We start from the raw sequence: 20,084 nt of genomic DNA, 5'->3' as shown, positions 1-20,084 counted from the left end.
ATGGATAATTTAAAAAATTAAACACTGAGTTTATATATAAGAAAACTGAAACATAATTTTTGTAAAACAAAAAACTTAGAAAACATATTTTTTAGAAAATAAGGAGGAAATATATGAATCAGAAATGGCGGTCTTAATCCATTCTAAGAAATAGAAATGGCGGTCTTATGCATGGAGAAATATGATATTATTATTTGCTGACAATTTGAGGAAAATATAATTATTTTGTGAAAGATGGAGACGTCTATCCCAAAATTCCACTGACAAAGTTCTTGCATAACCAATCAAAATGGGCCATTTGTCAATCACCTACAAAAGACGTCATTGGCGGCAGCCACACGTACTGCCACAACCCACAAGCACGCATAAATAAATACGGTGCCTCCTCTTCCTCAAAGTTTCTCACTTTGCAAGTGAAACAAACATCTCTTAGAAAAAAAGATAAAGATTCTCTCTTTAAATTCTCTCTCTCCCTCTCCCTCTTGTGGTAAGAAAACAGAGCAAGCAAAGATCTCTATCTCTCTCTCCTTGTGCTCTTGTTCATTCAATGTTAAAACGATCTCGAGTATCGCAAAAAAGCAAGATGTCTATCCGAAAGATCTACCGATGTCTGAATTCTTTAATCAAAAGATCATGTGCTCAATCTCTATGATCATAAGCCACGTTTCACACTCTGTTCTCAGGTTTTCATTTTTTTGTTTCTCTTTGTTCTCTGTTTCACATGAGAACAACCCCTTGAATTCGATCAAGAAAGCTGAGATTCTTTGAAGAATCAAGAATCAATATACAAGATTCCACAAGTCAAGAATCAAGAATGGTGCGAACACCATGTTGCAAAGCTGAATTAGGGTTAAAGAAAGGAGCTTGGACTCCCGAGGAAGATCAAAAGCTTATCTGTTACCTTAACCGCCACGGTGAAGGTGGATGGCGAACTCTCCCAGAAAAGGCTGGTAATTATTTTTATTATTATATGCATTCCGTCTTTTTTGAATATTCAATGTTTGGCCTTTCTTGGTCGTTTTTGCTCATAATATTTATTTTAAAAATGATTCTTGAAATGGTATAGGACTCAAGAGATGTGGCAAAAGCTGCAGACTGAGATGGGCCAATTATCTAAGACCTGACATCAAAAGAGGAGAGTTCACTGAAGATGAAGAACGTTCTATCATTTCTCTTCACGCCCTTCACGGCAACAAGTTAGTCTCCCTCTTTCTCTGTATATATTCTCCCATTGTTCTTTTTTCCATGTTTTGAAAGGCTGTGTTTTAACTACAAAATAAAAGTATTTCTTTTTGTCACACCATTTTAGCGTTTTTATCAAACATTTTTTGAAATTGTAAATGAGCCGAGTAGATTTTTTTTTTTTTTTCACCACATGGCTGTGTTTGTCCGTTTGCGTCTGTAATTTTAAAAAGTAGGCTTTTACGTTTCGAATTTACAAATAAGGTTTGCCAAAAGGAATGAAAAGTTTTGTGTTGTTTACAAATAAAAAAAAAAAAGAACAAATTTTAACTATTCAGAAAAAAATAAACAAAAAATATTGTGACTTTGAAATTTCGTGAGTTGTATATTATTATGTGATCATGAGTCATGACCAATGCCTAATGGTGTAGTCTTATCCTGTTTAATCAGATGGTCTGCTATAGCTCGTGGATTACCCGGAAGAACAGATAACGAAATCAAGAACTACTGGAACACTCATATAAAAAAACGTTTGATCAGGAAAGGGGTGGATCCGGTTACACAGAATAGCTTGATCTCCGGCAGAGGCAAATCAGAAAATCCCCCGGGGTTTCCACAGAAACAAAAGGTTATTCAGACAATAACCAGTGATGATGATCTTGATGATGAGAAGGTGAATAATAACAACAAGAAGTCGGGAGTATCATCGGCTAGGTTCTTGAACAGAGTAGCTAATAGGTTCGGAAAGATAATCAATCATAGTGTTCTGTCTGGGATTATCGGAAGTGGTGGCCCACTTACTACTACTACTACTAGTACTACAAGTGTCACCGTTGACTCTGAATCAGATAAGTCAACGAGCTCTTCCTTCACACCAACCTCGAATCTTCTCTGCCAGATGCCCGTTCACGACAACGGTAACGTTACGTCGTCTTCGTCCACGTTCTCTGATTCATCCGTTAACGATCCTTTATTAATGTACTGTGATAATAAGGATAATATGGGATTCTCAAGATTTCTGAGTGATGAAGATTTCATGATGTTGGAAGAGTCTAGTATTGAGAACACAGAGTTCATGAAAGAACTTACGAGGTTTCTTGAAGAGGATGAAAATGACGTCGTCGACGAGGTGACGCCGGTCTATGAATATCAAGACATTTTTCAAGAGATTGATCACTATTTTGCATGAGCGAATCGATCCGATGCAATGATCTTTTTAAGATAATTTATATATATACCATATCGATGGATTGTTACCATGATGATGATGATGATAACAATATAGAATAATAACGATGATAATGAACCATGCATGTCGCTTGGATTGTCATATATGCGTGTCGTTGTCTTGTTTCTTTTATTATCTTGTACGTTTGCCCTCAAGGTCTCAAGTGTGTTTCGTTTGAAATGGATAAATTAATGGTGATGTAATAATAAGTTTGACGAGTGTATTGCATTAGTATTCATAACTTGCGAACATGCAAAACAAGTATCAGTAAAACATTATAAGTTGTGACTATCCAAAAATGAAGATTTACGTTATTTTTACACAACTACTATTATTTTATTTCTTACGGGTTGTGTTACACTTTTGCATTGATAGGTAGCTCATGGGCTAAGAGTCTTAAGACTAATGCATCGAGCATGTGATAAGCATTTTTTATATATAAAAAAAGATTGATAATCATGTATAAATACAGTGATATTCTCTATTTTTATTTCTCACTTTAGATATGCCCGATCGGACCTTCATTCAATCAATATCTGCAATCATTCTCTAATCTGAGCGTCAATCCTTTTTATGTCTTCCCCCAAGATAGCTTAAATAATGTCACTCTAATGAGATATGAGACCGACATAAAGCAAGTGACCATTCTTTGAACGTTCCAAGGAGTAAAGATAAGAAGAAATGCATTATCATTAGACCCTTTTGAAAGCACCATGCAGAAACAAAAGTAAAAGCTGAGATTTGTTTCAATAATATTATTTTTAAAAAAGTTGAATGATGATTTGCTTTCCAAGATAGTGTTTTCTCTCTATAAAAGTGATACTATAAAAAAAACATTAAAATAGTATATTCAGGATATATATGTATACAAATATTACAATAATTAATGATAACAAATTCTGATTGAAATATCCATAATTTTTTTTTTTAGAAATATATTACTCTTTCTGTTCATAATTATTTGATGTTTAAGATTTTTACATACAGATTAAAAATTCATTTAATTTTTATTTTTTCTACACTAAAAATATTATGTATAACTCATTTAAATATAATTCAGCAAATAAAAAGATAATCTGCAGAATATAAAAGGTTAAAAACAATAAAAATTTATTAAATTTTGTATTGAAAAATAAAAACATCAATTATTTAAGAAAAAAAAACTTCCTAAAACATTAAATAATTATTTGTATAAATTTGTAGACAAAAATGTTAGTGTGTTTTTTTGGAAAATGTTTTGGATAAATATCTACGAAATAATTAGGACTGTTAATTTATATTGGAAACAATATATAGTTATATACTAACTTACTAATGATGATCAACCTGCCCAAAAAACTGATATAAAAACCTACACCCACTTTTCCACTAGGCCTAAGTGGAAATTACAAGAATGGTACTTAGCAAATGAGAATTTGTCCCCGAAAAAAAAAATATATACATGAAAATTTATAATATTACCTTTTAATTTAAAGATCTTGGAAGTTTAATTTCAGATATCTGATCAATCGTTTTTTTGGCATATGAAATCAACGGGTGATAATATCACACTTAAAATCATAGGCTCAACTGTTGTTAATAGTACATCAAAAGTCAAAACTTACATTGTTTTTGTCAAGTGATATTGAAAAGTATGATTTTAACGAAAACAAAATAATTTCTCATCCAAGATTTCATAGTAATGTTTCTGCAGAAAAATGATATAAAATGTAGAGTAATATCATTATCTACCATTAAATATTATCGAAATTAGTTTTAGCCTATGATTTTACAAAATGATCTTTAAATTTGTTCACGTGGTTGTACTTTACAATCATGTACACTACGTAAACAACCGGGCCATCTAATTTATTTTTCTAATTTTCAGCTTTTATCTGTTACTCGATTTAAAAGGTTAGTATGGTGTGGCGGAGATAGTTAATGAAGAAGGGGTCATTTGACCCCTATACATTTCTAAAAATATTATATAAACTTGTATATTTTTTAAAAAAGAATAGGTAAAATAGTAAAAATTTAGCTTAATAACTCCTTTAAAATTTGTTTAGAATATATTATAAAATTAAATTGACCTCAATTGGCTAACTCGGAATAATATTTAACAATTGCAATATAGTTAACAATTGTCCAGAATCAATCCATCTTATTTTAGTAGTGCAAGAGCATGTGGTGGGTCGTCACAGGTCATTGCCGGTAATGGCCGTTGGCACTCTATTGCAGTGACACATTCTTGCGTCTGACTCTTCACCAAACAAATTATGATAAAATAGTGAACTTTATTATTATTTTTCCAAATCATAAACTTTCAAGGTTGGCTGCCTTTAACTTGACACTATTTTTCTGTTCAAACTTCAAAGTATATAGGCGAAAGATAATAATTAAACAAAATATGCTCGAAAATAGAAATATGCTCTCCAGATATGCTCGTGAGTCGTGACGTTTTGGCGTTTTTCCTGTCCAACTCGGACTCAGTCACTAACTTGACGTCTATTATATTTCAATTATATATATATTTTTTAAATGTAACATTTATTGAACGAAAGGTCAATACACATATGTTGACCATTTTTATTAACATTGATAATTGAAAATTTAGAAAACTAACAAATATAATTTTTTAAAACCATAAATATCTCGACCAAAAAAAATCATTACTTTTTTCTGATGTTATAATGTTTTATCATTTGTATTATAGAAAATAAAGTTTTTTTGGTTATTGGTTGAATTATGTTAAGATAAAATAATGAATAGCTTTTAATTCATATGAAATACTTGAATTTGAAACATGATTTTTTTTTTTACGATAAACAATGTCACTAATTTCAAAATGAAATTGCAAAGTTATACATATAATCTTAAATATTAATTATTTTTAAATAGAAGAAGTAAATGTTAATAAGATGGTCAAATAGTGCCTAGCATCTAAAATTAGTGCATTCAAAAGATACATATATTTTTTGCTTAAGACCTTATTATATAAATATAAATCCGAATGATATTATCTCTAAATGTTTATTTTTCACCGATTAATTTTACCAAAACTGTGACATTTAAAGTTCGAATATTTTATCTACAACCTGATTGGCTAAACCTGATTGGCTGATTCTTAGAACACATAACAGATATGATATTATGTACATTATAATAATTGCTTCGAATTTCCCATAATCAATGCTTATTCGACGATAAAAGAGAGCACATGATATTTATAAGTTAAAATGTGATAACTCTTTTCTGAATCAATCGGTACTGTTATTTAATTTAGTAGGTATTTAAAGGAAAATGCGATTTGATGAAAAGATGCAGCCACCATCCAATGGCTTCGTCAAAACAAAGTATTTCTATTTTTCGACGAAAAAAAAAGTTGTTTCTATTTTTCGACCCGTAAAAAAAAGTGTTTCTATCTCCTCCGACCTTTTTTTTCCAAGTGTTACACATAAATTAATTGTCCATTTAAAGTATAACATTTCAGGTGATAATTATAGATTTAAAGCTCGATGGCTCGATCCACTACAAAGAAATTAATACTATCCACTACTATAAAATTAACATGTAGCAATTTTTTAATTTAAAAAGCTTATCTTTTCTTTTGACAACAACTCACTAATCTAAACTACTTATTAGTACATGCCTTGAAATGTGTGATTACTGATTTAACATCAATTACAGCAGATGTCAATTTGTTTGATGTTAGTTTACAAAAACTGATATGAATCATTGATAGTTTGGATCTTTTGAAAAATCAATACAAAAATATGATTCCATATTAGTTAAATGATTATTGACGTATATACTTTTAAAAAGTCAATTAGAAAAAGATGCCAAAGCACGATCAGATCAGAAAGATGCGGTTTCATGTAAAAAAAACATTTTATTTGGCCTTTCCTGGACCTATTCCTCCGAAACCACAAATTCATAATGGGCGTGTTAATTCTTGATCAATTGCTACAGAGCACTTTAAAAGCATAAAGGAAACCGAGCAGGAGAGCTAACAAAAATAATGGGCGTCTTCTTGCATGTGGACCGGACTGCAAGTAAATCATTCAGTTCGTACGGAAATTCGAAGCATATAAGAAGACAGTAACTTCATATCACCACCAAGTTAAAGAACTGGTCGCGACTTTGGAGATTTTGAAAAACAAGAGTGAAGAGTTTCGTATGCTGTAACATATTTCCTTGTGAACAAATTAATGATGGAATAATGCATTGAACATTTTAGAGACCCGAATATGGGAAAGACAAAAATCAGAATTTTGTGGGATTCTTTTGCATGAAAAGATAAATAATAGATTTGTATATTTGGTAGCTAGTAAAGAAGCTTGCTAAGGAGAAGCATCGTGTAACCTGCTTATGCAATTTTATTGAGCATGTATTTTATAAAATGGCGATGTTTTATGTAATGTTCAGAATATACAAATTGTAAGGTAAAGTGAAAATGACGTTAAAAATGCATTATCCAAATAGTGTCACAACGACGACGACACTAGCTTTTGTTTTGGTAACCTATTTTTGGAGTTGATTGATGTGAGTTGTGTTACTCTTAACAAATTTCGTATAATGTGGTCACTTGTCAGTTAACAGTCCATTCTTTTAACCACTTAGGTCATTTGATTCCTTCCTTATTTGGGAAGAAAAGCCCAAAGCTCGAATGCGAAAAGAAAACACCGAAATGGGACCACTGGCCCATTTGTTTCCATCCATAAACGACCCGTTTAGAAGCGAAGACAGAGTTGGCAAAGACATACTAATTGTTAGAGACTTTATAGAATTGTTCGAGAATTTATAGAATTGACAGTAAAATTTTTTCTTGGTCTGAAAAGAAAGAACAATGTCTTCTTTTACAGCATAATAATTTTTAATTTTTCATTTGTGACATGATATTTAAGAAATGTGAACTATGATTTATGAATTTAGCTATGCTATGATGCTATATTTTTGTTTGTGAACAAACACAAATCTAAATCTAAATCCAGCGACCAAGCGATGGGGTGTTGATAGACATTTTATCTACTTACGGTCTCATTTGTAAACTTTCTAAAATTTAAGAAAAATGTTAGCCAAACGAAAAAACAATTTATTTTTTATCTACGGTCATTTAATAGCCAATAAAATTAGATCTGGAAAAATAACATTTTTTGGACAGTGAAGCAAAAAAAGAAAAGAAAAAGAGGACAGTGAAGAAATCATTCGATGCACTCAAAGAAACGCGCAAAGGAAGCGAAAGTCAGATCACAATCACAAACGAGCAAATTCACTTCCTCACTCTCTATTAGATTCTATACTTTGGATCTCTGTCGGCAGAATTTCGAATTCCTTGTCTTCTGCCCGAATCTGGGTTGTGTAAAATCGATTCAGAATCTGTGAGGAAGAGAAAAACCGTGGAGGGATTGATTCGGCGTGTGGAGTAGCGAAAGATGAGGCGGCGGCCGGCGGATCACCGGCGGCTAGCTAGAAGGAGGTTGTCGAGTTGGATATGGCTTCTCCTTGGTTCTTTCTCTGTCGCTGGATTGGTTCTCTTCATGGTTCAGCATCATCATCATCAACAAGATCCACCTCAGCTAATAGTTGTATGTCTTCCTCTCGTTTTATCCTTATCCCTGGGGTCTTGTATTCGATCTCGATGCTTTTTTTTTGTTTTTTTCCTTTCTCTTGAAAGCAATGGATTGATTGCTTGCTGAGATTTATCTTTTGCTCTAATGATCATCCTTCCTGAAAAAAAGTGGATCTTATTGATTGGTGAATCCACTGGAATTGTAACCTACTTTCATTATGCTTAGAATCCTTATTCGACCGGACTCTAAACTATAGAATAAGTGAAGTTGCTGAGTTCAAGTCTCCCAATGAACCCATAACCAAATGTTAGTTTAGGCAAGACTGTTGGATGTGGAGCTATGTTTTCAAACTCTACTGAAAAAATTTCATATTTGGTTATTGGTGTTACTTAAAGGTGCCATTTTTTGTTTTGAAGATCTACTTGGATGTTTCGTGAATTACTTGCCTGAGAATATGGTGGCTGTTGTAGTTTCCTACTGACATTGTTTGTTGGTTTTGGGTTTTATATGCTCTTAGGTGCGAGTGCAAAAGCTCATAAACAACGCATTTCTCATGTCTGATTTGTAGATAATCTCTTGCATGTCTGAAATTTCTTTGTTAATATTAATACCTTTAGGTTTACTGTTTATGGTCAATTTATATACAAGAAAAAGCCGGGAGTCGATTGGCGAATATTTGAGAGATGAAAATGTTGAATGCGCTTTTATGCCATAGCTTAGCGTTCCAGATGGGAAATTGGTGATGTTCATGTTAACTTCATTTACTAAATTATTGTAGCTGGATGAGTGTTCATAGTTGATTATTTCCAAGTTTTTAAAACATAGAAACATATTGGAAATGCTACAGGGGAGACAATCTAAGTACGAGAATTTTGTTGAGATTTCTTAATCTAGCCAGAAGTTGAGAACATAAACTTTTCTTTCATAGAGTATATGAAAGGGGAATATGGACACTCTGTTCTTCATCATATGAATAGTGGTTTTTTATTTATATGTTTGTGTCTTTGGAGAACTTACTCTGATCTTCTTGTCTTTAATAGGAGAGAGACACAAGAATCGAGAACGTATCTCCTCCCCGCTTAAACTTCACGGAAGAGGTAACAAGTGCTTCCTCGTTCTCTAGGCAGTTAGCAGAGCAAATGACGCTCGCCAAGGCTTATGTTTTTATAGCCAAAGAGCACAATAATCTTCATTTAGCTTGGGAATTGAGTTCTAAGATCAGAAGTTGTCAGCTTTTGCTCTCAAAAGCAGCAATGAGAGGTCAACCTATTTCATTAGATGAGGCAAAACCCATTATTAGTGGTCTATCAGCTCTTATCTACAAGGCACAAGATGCACATTATGACATAGCCACCACAATGATGACCATGAAATCTCACATCCAAGCCCTTGAAGAGCGAGCAAACGCAGCTACTGTTCAAACCACAATATTTGGGCAATCGGTTGCGGAGGCACTACCAAAGAGCCTCCACTGTTTGATGATCAAGCTCACATCTGACTGGTTAACTGAGCCATCACGCCATGAACTGGCAGATGAGAATAGAAACTCACCTAGACTTGTTGACAATAACCTCTACCACTTCTGTATCTTCACGGATAACGTGATTGCCGCCTCCGTTGTTGTTAATTCAACTGTCTCTAATGCTGATCACCCGAAACAGCTTGTGTTCCACATAGTGACGAATCGAGTGAGCTACAGAGCTATGCAGGCTTGGTTTCTAAGTAATGACTTCAAGGGCTCAGCTATAGAGATCAGGAGCATAGAAGAATTTTCTTGGTTGAATGCTTCATATTCTCCTGTTGTTAAACAACTGCTGGATGCAGATTCAAGAGCTTACTATTTTGGGGATCAGACAAGCCAAGAAACGAATTCCGAGCCAAAAGTGCGGAACCCAAAGTACTTGTCATTACTGAACCATCTCAGATTCTACATCCCTGAGATCTATCCGCAGCTAGAAAAGATCGTGTTCCTAGACGACGATGTTGTTATCCAGAAAGATCTGACTCCACTCTTCTCCTTGGATCTGCATGGAAACGTCAATGGAGCTGTGGAAACATGTCTTGAAGCCTTTCACCGATATTACAAGTATCTAAATTTCTCCAACCCACTCATCAGTTCAAAGTTCGACCCACAGGCATGTGGATGGGCTTTTGGTATGAACGTTTTCGATCTGATCGCTTGGAGGAAAGCCAATGTAACAGCTCGCTACCATTACTGGCAAGAACAGAACGTAGAACGAACGCTTTGGAAACTGGGGACACTCCCTCCAGGTCTATTGGCTCTCTATGGTCTCACTGAGCCGCTAGACAGAAGATGGCATGTCTTGGGTTTAGGTTACGATGTGAACATCGATAATCGTCTGATCGAAACAGCGGCTGTGATACACTATAATGGCAACATGAAGCCTTGGCTAAAGCTGGCCATTGCTAGGTATAAACCTTTCTGGTTAAGATTTTTGAACTCGAGCCATCCTTATTTACTAGATTGTGTCACAGCTTAAAGGCAGTAGACGTTGAGAGTTGAGACTAATCCATATCAGAAGATTCTTGATTTCATATACACTTTGAAGATTTTTTGTTTTGTTTTGTTTTGGAATATTGTAGATCTCAGAAAGTTTCAGGTTCAGGTTTTCTCTGAAGACTGTTGTTATCTTTTTATGGTCTGAAGAGAAATTTATAATCACACATTAGAGGGTCCGTAATGTATTTATGATTGAATAGTTTACAGGGATACTTATTTTTTGGCAAGTTTTTATTGTTATCTTTATTTTTAGTTTTCAAGGATGGATAAACTTTTTTGCTTACGCTGTAGAATTCTCTGTTGCTAATGAGTATGTATTTTTTCCAAATAATCAACAGTTTTATAGCAATTTCATCTTTCTATTCCATTGATCAGAACAAAAGAGAGAAACTAGTACTTTGGTAGAAAATGCATCACTACAAACCAATGATCAAATTCTAGTTAAAAGTTTATATGCAACAACATGCCATGCTATTACTTGCAACGAAGAAAACTTAGGAATATATCTTTAATATACACGAGGTTTTTTATAAAAAATATATATAATTTCAGAAACACAACCACATAGTCACCAAACCAGCAACTGTGAATCACATATAACACGTTGTTGGTAAAATAATATCCTCCTCACCAGTCACCACCAACCTACTTATAAATTCCTCACAACAAACTATATATCATAGGAACATAACGAACGAGTAATCAATCACTTGATTTACATTATCAAAATAATAGAATAACGAACCTCCCTCTCTATATAATGGAATCCAAACCCTTAAACGACGTCGTGGCATCAAAGCCGAATCACGACTCAACCGAAACAGCATCATCGCCATCGCCATCAGAATTCGAGAAGAAGCAGAAACATTACCAAGAAATCATCGCCACGCTTCCTCACGAAAATGGCTGGCGACCAAAAGACCCGTTCGTCGAGTACGGTGGTCACTGGTGGCTACAACCTCTCCTCGAAGGTTTACTCCACGCCCAGTCATTCTTCAAAGCTCGACCCAATGACTTCTTCGTCTGCAGCTACCCGAAAACCGGCACGACTTGGCTCAAAGCTCTAACCTTTGCAATCGCGAATCGCTCTAGGTTCGACGATTCCACAAACCCTCTTCTCAAACGCAACCCGCACGAGTTCGTGCCTTACATCGAAATCGATTTCCCCTTTTTCCCAGGCGTTGATGTCCTTAACGACGCAGGAAACACGCTCTTCTCCACTCATATCCCTTACGATCTCTTGCCCGAATCGATCGTGAAATCAGGTTGCAAGATGGTTTACATCTGGAGAGACCCTAAAGACACGTTTGTGTCGATGTGGACTTTTGCTCACAAGGAGAGATCACAACAAGGAGCTCTCATCAGCCTCGAGGAAGCTTTTGATAAGTATTGTCAAGGTTTGTCTGCGTACGGTCCTTACCTTGATCATGTTTTAGGGTACTGGAAGGCTCACGAAGCAAACCCAGATCAGATTCTGTTTCTCAAGTACGAGACGATGAGAGCTGATCCATTGCCGTACGTGAAGAGGTTGGCTGAGTTTATGGGGTATGGATTCACGGAGGAGGAAGAGGAAAAAAGGGTTGTTGAGAAAGTTGTGAAGCTTTGTAGCTTTGAGAATCTGAAGAATCTTGAAGCTAACAAAGGGGACAAGGATAGAGAAGATCGTCCTGCTGTTTATGCCAACAGTGCTTATTTCAGGAAAGGGAAAGTTGGGGATTGGCAGAATTATTTGACTCCGGAGATGGTGGCTCGCATTGATGGTTTGATGGAGGAGAAGTTTAAAGGAACTGGTTTTCTTTCTTCAGCACCATGAATGATCCCTTTTTTTTGAGTTTCTTTTCCAAGCGATGACTGTCTGATTCTTCTGATCCTAATTATGCTGGTTTGTGGCATAAGTTGCTTCATTGAATGAATCTGTATTGAAGCGTTACTGTTGTTTCTGAGTGTGTTTATCATTATATGTATCGATTTTTCTTATTGGTCATAAATTAATGAACTTTTCTTTCAGAGATGCAAAGGTTCTTGTGCAGAAACCGATAAGAAAAAACAGAGCAAAGTCTGTTTTCGCACCAAGAGCAAAAGGGAAGAAACATATCAGTACTAATTGTGTAAACACTTACTTATTGAGAATGGTTTGGACAAGAACAATCTGGCGAGATTGTTATAAGTAAAATCTAATGATGATTTGATAATGGTTTGGACAAGAACAATCGCTATGCATGCTTTGTTGTTTTACAGAGAGATGGATTGTTGTTTAGTTGAAAATAACATTAAACCATTTATACAAAAGATAACATTGTGGACTCATGTGAAGCAAATACCATCAATTTTGTTCAATGTACATCCATTGTTTTGTTCAAGTCAGCATGGTATGGTATGTTTTTAAAATTAGAAATAGGGTCCCTAGTTACTACTTTTGTTCTCGGAATGCTTGCGGTAAAATAGTTTCTCTTTCCAAAAGTACTAATTTCGAATTTTGTCCTATTCTATTCTGCACTTTGAAAAGACAATAGTAAAAACGATAAAACTAGAAGGTGCAGCATCATCTTTCCAAAACATTAAGAAAGCTTTTACACGAAAACATCAAAGTTGCATTCTCTGCACATTGATTCCCCTCTCTCTGTGTAAAAGCAAAATCGAATCCATTGAACAATACCCAGTAGTCCATATCCTGCACTTGAGCGCCAATTACCGATTTTCGGTGCATCACTTCCATCAAAAAGTTTGATCTTTTTTTTGTTCTCCTTGCGCGAAAGGTGTCGCCTTTTTTTATTTGAGCAAATTTGCTACTATTCAGAAGTTAAAAAAATGAATTCGATTTTCTCTCGTAGAGTCGTCGTCGACTCATATTCGCGTATCACCAAATTGCTTGCGAACCCAGCAGCTCATTCTCACCCGAATCATCACTCCTTCACTTCGCTCTACAGACCGAACCAGAACCGCCATTTTCGGACCCACTATCTTCCTCCGAGCCCGTCTTCTCCTCCCGCGAGCCGCTTTGACCCTTCTCTGCTATGGCGATCGGAGAAAATCCGTGGGTTTTTCACGAGCGCTTTAGGGAACAAAGCCGCGAAATTGGGAAATCTCGTGGAATCCAGAGTGTGGTTCGTCGGTTCTCAATTTCCCAAAAGGGGTTTCCAATTCGAGAGGTTCTCTGGGTTTCAAAGGCGTGGATGGTACTGTCCCTCATGAATCATCACGAAATTTCTTACAACATAATAAAGATTGTCGCTTGAAAAAATAAAAATTCCATTTTTCGTTTCATTTTGTGTGTTTTACCTTTGACAGGAACCATTGGCTTCAAGGACTATCAGCTAGCGACGTTGTTCTTGGATTAGTAATAGCTAATGCTGCTGTGTTTACGATGTGGCGAGTTTTCGACGAACGATTCATGATGAATAATTTCATGGTAAGACCTCAAAGCTTTCAACTTTAGATACAATTTCGTTCCAGTACATGCTTGTTTTGATACCTGATATGAAGAAATGGGAGCTAGATGTCTTTATATGAACTTGTGATATCATGATTGGTAAGGGCCCTTTATCATTCGCGAATCAATGACTTCTTTGTCATCTGAATGTTGTATCGATCGATCTTTGGGCAGATATCGCTGGACAATTTCACGAGTGGACGTGTACACACCCTGATAACTTCAGCATTCAGTCATATTGATGTTGGACATATAATCTCAAACATGATCGGACTCTACTTCTTTGGAACCAGTGTAACAGTTCTTTTCTCTTATGCTTTGTATTTGTTGAGTGGAGTACTGTTGAGCCTCTCACTGCTAGTTTTGTTTTGAAATGTTTTGATAAAGATAGTAAATTGTGTTCTTCAATTGATTACCTCTTATTTAGATCGCAAGAAACTTTGGCCCTCAATTCCTTTTGAAGCTGTACCTTGCTGGAGCGCTTGGTGGCTCTGTTTTCTACTTGATTCACCATGCTTTTCTGGCTGCGTCGTCACCCAAGGTATATACCAACCAGCATAGAAAAGTTTTAATTGTTTCCTTATATCTCATATCATGCTAGGTCCTCAAAGAAAAAAGTTTTGTACTTACCTTATATCTTGTGTGAGTGGCTTTACCTTTTTTTTATTGGGCGACTAATCATATGCGGTTGACAGGGCCAAGGAGCTTTCGGGAGGGATCCATCGAGAACTCCGGGACTGGTATGTGTTTGAATTTACTGGTGCATGGAGTGAAATTGAATATTTGGTTTGATTATCAGACCTCGAGACTTTTGATCCTAAGTTGACTCTAGACATCCTTGTCGATTCTACTTTCAACATGAATTTGACATAGCTAAAGATCCAATGTTCCGTACCTGTTGGATGTAAGTCAGAATGATTTGAAGAACTCATTTTTTGTATAAAAGGGTGCTAGTGGTGCCGTGAATGCCATCATGCTGCTCGATATCTTTCTTCACCCAACAGCTACTCTATACTTTGAATTTATCATTCCAGTTCCTGCAATGCTGCTTGTAAGTTCTTAACTCTCTGCCTCAAACATGTCAGCTTAAAGCCTCTCTTCCCAAGTCAACTAAAAATCACTCTTCTTTATTTTTAAGGGAGTCTTCCTGATAGGCAAAGACATTTTAAGGATAACAGAGGTAATGTTTTATTTGTCTGAGAATCTATTAAGACATAGCAAAAGTTCAAAACTTGTTGGGAATGGGAATAATTTGATGATGATTCCGAAGCAACCAACAAAAAATTTGGACATTGCAGGGGAACAGTAACATCTCAGGCTCGGCTCATTTGGGAGGAGCTGCAGTTGCAGCCATTGCTTGGGCTCGGATTAGGAGAGGTCGCTTCCGTTTCTAAACCTTTCGACCTGACCTTGCTTGGTTCTGGTCATCTTAGAGAAGAAACGTCTCTTCAAATGACTTAGCAACTTTGAGACCATATTGTGGCTCAAGATTATTAGATTTTCCTGTTTCTATTTATCCAAATTCCAAACAAATTTGGTCTGTCTTTAGTCTGATCCACCTTGAAAGAACAATCTTAGTTTGTTAATGTAGTTTTTTTTGTGCCGTCAAGATTGCATCATTGAAACATAAGTTATTGAAAAACTTTAACCAAATATGGATTAAGTATGGATTGTTTTCTGATCATACTACCAATAAGAGCATAAAATCAATATGACACAGCCACAAACACAAACTTTTTTTAAGTTTCTTAACTTTATTCATCTATATATGTAAATATGATCTATTTACATACGAGATTCAGTATTTAAGAAAAAAAGAAAAAGTAAACATTATCCTTAAGATCTAATGTAGATGATTTAGGTTTCTTTCAAACATGATTCCAATCACATAATTTTTTTTTTGAAAAAAAGTTATGGAGATCCTTGTAACGTATTTCCTTGAGCCTCGGGGCCCAATTCACTATTTTAGGAGTCTATAATCTACCAGTAGTTGATCGACACGTCATAAAATTATGCCACGTAATACGAAAAGCAAAGAAGGTTGCGCTTTGTCACTAAATCAGCAATCAAAAGTTTTTGTTTTCTCTTCCCCTGAAATTTTTTGTTTTCTTTAACTTATTTGTTTCCAATAGCAAAAAAAACCTAAGCAAAAAAGGAGCACCTTTGTCATCTGTAATCGGCATAAGAGCTATTTGGATTTCGGGTTTTCTTCCTCCTCCTCAAAAAAAAAAGCTTCCACTTTCCCGCACTTTTTTCACCCAACGGAAGAAATTTTCTCGCCCGGAAAATGAGGTGGGAAAAGGTCCGACAGCAACAGCAACAAGTGGGTCTCGGTGAGTCATATTCCGGGCCCGGAAAGAGGTGGGGGCACACTTGTAACGCCATTAAAGGAGGTAGCTTTCTCTACGTTTTCGGTGGCTATGGCAGAGATAATTGCCAAACCAATCAAGTCCATGTTTTCGACGCTGGTTAGTTTTTCTCGACATCGTCTCTGTTAAAATGGCGGGTTTGTTAAGATTAATTCCTATTTTGGACTTGTTTAATTTTTTTTTTTCAATTTGATATCTGTCACGATCCTTGTCATCTAGCTTTTTCTTCTTATATTAATCCTGCATGTGTGCGTTAGGATATGAAATTACACTCTCATGAGTTTCTTATCCGTCTGATTTTGGTATGAGAAATAACCCTTTTTCCCTATATGCACAATTTATATTGAAAGCCTTTGTCCTTTAATCCATTATGTCTCATCGTACTTGAATGATTACTGTTTGACCCTATTGAGGAAATGTTTTGTATTAATATGATTTTGAGCTGGTCTATTGTGGTTTACTTGCTCTCTCACTGTGGTGATCTTTGTTGCAGCAAAGCAGATATGGACTCAGCCAATAATCAATGGCACACCTCCTCCTCCTAGGGACAGTCACAGCTGTACAACAGTCGGCGACAACCTCTTCGTGTTTGGTGGTACTGATGGAATGAAACCTCTCAAGGATTTGTACATTCTAGATACTTGTAAGCGTTTTCTTTGTGTATTTCAAGCTTTCACTTCATCATGTTTGAAGAAGTCATTCGCAGTTGGTGTTTTTTTTTCCATTTGTGGTTATAGCTTCACATACTTGGAGATGTCCGAGTGTTAGGGGAGAGGGACCTGAGGCAAGAGAAGGTCATAGCGCCACGCTGGTTGGTAAAAGGCTTTTTGTATTTGGTGGCTGTGGGAAATCTTCTGATAGTAATGACGAAATCTATTATAATGACCTTTACGTACTTAATACAGGTACTGTTTTATACATGGCTTTCTTCAATTGGCATGTTAATCTTTTCCATATCATCATCTCGTATGCATTGAAAAGAAATGTTAGATAGATAAACTTACTCTGAAACAAATGGAAGTGCGAACCATAATTTTTATGTTGCCTTATTTTCGAGATATTGAATTACCTTTTTGTGCAAATTTTTCTTGGATGCAAGTAATTTAATCGACTTTACGCTTGTGTAGAGACTTATGTTTGGAAACGTGTTGATACGATTGGGAATCCTCCATCTGCTCGAGATAGCCACACTTGCTCATCGTGGATGAACAAAATCGTTGTTATAGGTGGTGAAGATGGGCATGACTATTATCTATCCGATGTTCATATCCTTGATACAGGTGGAAAAGCTTTTCTTAAGTTCATTTGTATTTAAATTTACTAGTGTATGTCATCTATCTGAGGTTTAATATAAGTTTTTTTTCCTCATTATTTTTATTTTGACCTCCAGATACATTCATATGGAAGGAGCTGAATACTTCAGGCCAATTGTTGACACCTCGAGCTGGTCATGTTACTGTTTCACTTGGGAGGAACTTATATGTGTTTGGAGGGTTTACGGATGCTCAGAATCTTTACGATGATCTATATGTGCTTGATGTCGGTATGTAAACTGAGACAATCATTCAATACCGAAGTTTAATACTTGTGAGGCAGATTAGTTTTGGTCCTTTCTCTCTGTAAAAGGAAGGACTTGCCCTAAATTTTTGTCCGGACTAAAGTTGTTGAGGCAAAGGGTTTTGGCTGAGCCATTGTAGCAACTTTCATGAGAAAGAAAAAAGGCTTTCTAAAGTGTAACATTGTTATATTGGTTTCTGTATCTCTATTATCGATAAGCGTATTCACATTGTTTGTTTTTTGTTTCTTTGTCGTTCTTACCTGCAGATACGTGTGTTTGGTCAAAGGTTCTCACCATGGGAGAAGGGCCATCTGCCAGGTTCTCTTCTGCAGGGGCTTGTTTAGATCCTCACAAAGCCGGGTTTCTCGTCTTTGTTGGTGGCTGCAATAAAAATCTCGAAGCACTGGATGACATGTTCTACTTAAATACAGGTTTCCATAAACCTCTCTTCAACTTGTTAATTGCCAAATCTCGAGGCATTTCCTTACTAATCGTTTTTTTTTTTTACTTTTGGTTAATAGGACTTGGCTATGATGCAAGGTTTGATCAGAATGTAGGTAGGATGTCTCTAAAGAAGCAACTGAAGCTAAAATGCCAAGAACAAAGCAACGCAAGTTCCTTATATGATAAATCTCTTGTCAGAATGAATATGGATCATCAAGGTGTGTTTAGACAAACTCTGTGCTAGTATAGATTAGACTGAAACATTAAAAGGTAGCATTTTTCTGTAGCAGGAAATCACTAGCCTGTGTATGTTTGCTTTTATTGTAGGAAGAGGCAGTTTCGGTTTGAACACTGGCCAATTTGATCAAGGGAAGATGATGTTTCAAGCCAGGGTAACCGAGAGTTTCCCAGTTGGTTACAGTATTGAAACAATGATAGATGGAAAAGTGCTTCGTGGTGTTTTGTTTTCAACCAAGCACAGCTCCATTCTGGCGGCGACTGATCCGAGCTTTAGTAGGCGAGTGGTTACATTAGTTTTTCTTTCCAGGTTTTCTTTTCTGTTGGGTTGCATTTGAATGTGAACAGTTTTGTGTTGTGCAGAAAGAGGCCAGCTATGTCGAATGGCGATCAGGATAACAGATCAAAGGTATTAAGAACTTTGAGCAAGGACCAAGCTGATGCTACAGAAACCAAAGGTACTCCATCAAACGGCATGGAGGTTGGTATTGGTCCCATCAGCAACCCTCTGGATGTTACAGCGGCGGTGGTTCCACATGAAACAGAAACTGCTGTCGTTACATCTGATGTCAGGAACCAGGATGCAACCCAGCTCGACATGGTGATTATTATAACACATCCTCAAGAACCTTTGTTCAGTCATTTCTATCTCTTGCGTTCCTGATTATGCTTTTTCTTTACCGTAAAATACTGAAATCTTTGTGCAGGGCACTGTGGATACAGCTCCATCTTCAGTTGCTCAGGCAGATGAAGCGTCTTTAGAATCTAGAAATGCGGTATCGATTGATGTTGGAGCTACTAAGACCGGATCTGGAGAGTCATAGCTACAGAAAAATGAAGGTGAGCAAACGTCTTTTAAGTCCTTGTAATTGAACCACTAGATTATACAACAACAGGTGAAGCCATTGCATCTAAACCATTTGGGTCTAATTCTATTCCCTTGAACAAGTGATTTGCAGATGAGAGATTCAACGCGATAGACAGGGGAACCATGACAGCTACAACACCATTCCTTTTTCTGTAAAATAGCCTGGAGATAGGAAGGGTTCAAGTTAGAATCTAAGTTAGATTTTGGTGGTGATTTGGTGTGGATGAGAAGGATGAGAACAAGCTAACTCTGAGTTAGGTCTTTTTTTTGGGGGGTTAATTTAACTTACAACCAATGTAATGCTTCTTCTCTCACAGTTCCTGACTTTTGTCTTTTCTACCTCTTCTTTTTCCATGAGAGAAAAAAATATTTTTTTAAAAAGAAATTCGTTGTAAAACTGAAGCCAACTTCAAGGGTTCATTGGTACATGTACAATGGACTCGCTACTTCATGCCAAGGAACTTCAGTCTCCTGGGAATAGTTTGTCTACATTACCTATAGATTCATGCCAATGAGCTTCAGTCTCACGTGAAGAGCCTGGAGTTGCACTACTTCGTATAGACCCAATTTTATCAGCACGAGAAGATTAACAGTCAGATGCTATTAATGTCACTTGTTCCGAGAGAATGAGACAAAGAAGAAAGATAAAGAGACAAAGATAGAAATGCCCTGAGGAAAAGTGGTCGTTGACTCTAATT

The 20,084-nt window shown here is 36.1% G+C and overlaps 5 protein-coding genes across 7 annotated transcripts; all 5 read left to right on the top strand.

Annotated features, from left to right (window-relative positions):
• The first annotated feature begins 740 nt into the window (after positions 1-740).
• Positions 741-2,650, top strand: LOC18993054 (transcription factor MYB51). Its single transcript, XM_006416529.2, has 3 exons — positions 741-950; positions 1,067-1,196; positions 1,633-2,650. Exons 1-3 carry the CDS (start codon positions 815-817, stop codon positions 2,369-2,371), a joined length of 1,005 nt encoding a protein of 334 aa, XP_006416592.1. The 5' UTR covers positions 741-814; the 3' UTR covers positions 2,372-2,650.
• Positions 2,651-7,548: 4,898 nt separating this feature from the next.
• Positions 7,549-10,740, top strand: LOC18993053 (probable galacturonosyltransferase 11). The gene is made up of 2 exons (XM_006416528.2): positions 7,549-7,974; positions 9,000-10,740. Exons 1-2 carry the CDS (start codon positions 7,822-7,824, stop codon positions 10,458-10,460), a joined length of 1,614 nt encoding a protein of 537 aa, XP_006416591.1. The 5' UTR covers positions 7,549-7,821; the 3' UTR covers positions 10,461-10,740.
• A 442-nt stretch (positions 10,741-11,182) lies between these two features.
• LOC18993052 (cytosolic sulfotransferase 17) lies at positions 11,183-12,497 on the top strand. The gene has a single exon (XM_006416527.2). The coding sequence runs from the start codon at positions 11,241-11,243 to the stop codon at positions 12,291-12,293; it is 1,053 nt and encodes a 350-aa protein (XP_006416590.1). The 5' UTR covers positions 11,183-11,240; the 3' UTR covers positions 12,294-12,497.
• Positions 12,498-13,061: 564 nt separating this feature from the next.
• Positions 13,062-15,515, top strand: LOC18993051 (RHOMBOID-like protein 12, mitochondrial). Its single transcript, XM_006416526.2, has 8 exons — positions 13,062-13,656; positions 13,769-13,889; positions 14,085-14,204; positions 14,338-14,451; positions 14,606-14,650; positions 14,857-14,961; positions 15,049-15,090; positions 15,209-15,515. Exons 1-8 carry the CDS (start codon positions 13,289-13,291, stop codon positions 15,302-15,304), a joined length of 1,011 nt encoding a protein of 336 aa, XP_006416589.1. The 5' UTR covers positions 13,062-13,288; the 3' UTR covers positions 15,305-15,515.
• Positions 15,516-16,093: 578 nt separating this feature from the next.
• LOC18993050 (rab9 effector protein with kelch motifs) lies at positions 16,094-19,767 on the top strand. 3 transcript variants are annotated; one of them, XM_006416525.2, is made up of 11 exons: positions 16,094-16,378; positions 16,773-16,922; positions 17,017-17,184; positions 17,407-17,559; positions 17,670-17,822; positions 18,104-18,268; positions 18,359-18,499; positions 18,609-18,798; positions 18,882-19,119; positions 19,226-19,358; positions 19,478-19,767. In XM_006416525.2, exons 1-10 carry the CDS (start codon positions 16,198-16,200, stop codon positions 19,340-19,342), a joined length of 1,656 nt encoding a protein of 551 aa, XP_006416588.1. In that variant the 5' UTR covers positions 16,094-16,197; the 3' UTR covers positions 19,343-19,358; positions 19,478-19,767. The 3 variants fall into 3 exon arrangements, with proteins under 3 accessions (XP_006416588.1, XP_024008445.1, XP_024008446.1); XM_024152677.1 differs by having other exon boundaries at positions 19,468-19,767; XM_024152678.1 differs by lacking the exon at positions 16,094-16,378 and adding an exon at positions 16,385-16,416.
• The last annotated feature ends 317 nt before the right edge of the window (positions 19,768-20,084 follow it).

This window comes from Eutrema salsugineum, unplaced genomic scaffold (assembly GCF_000478725.1).
Source record: "Eutrema salsugineum unplaced genomic scaffold, Eutsalg1_0 scaffold_5, whole genome shotgun sequence".
NCBI lineage: Eukaryota > Viridiplantae > Streptophyta > Magnoliopsida > Brassicales > Brassicaceae > Eutrema > Eutrema salsugineum.
The sequence above is the reverse complement of the archived record's forward strand: the minus strand, read 5'-3'. Positions and strand labels throughout refer to the sequence as shown.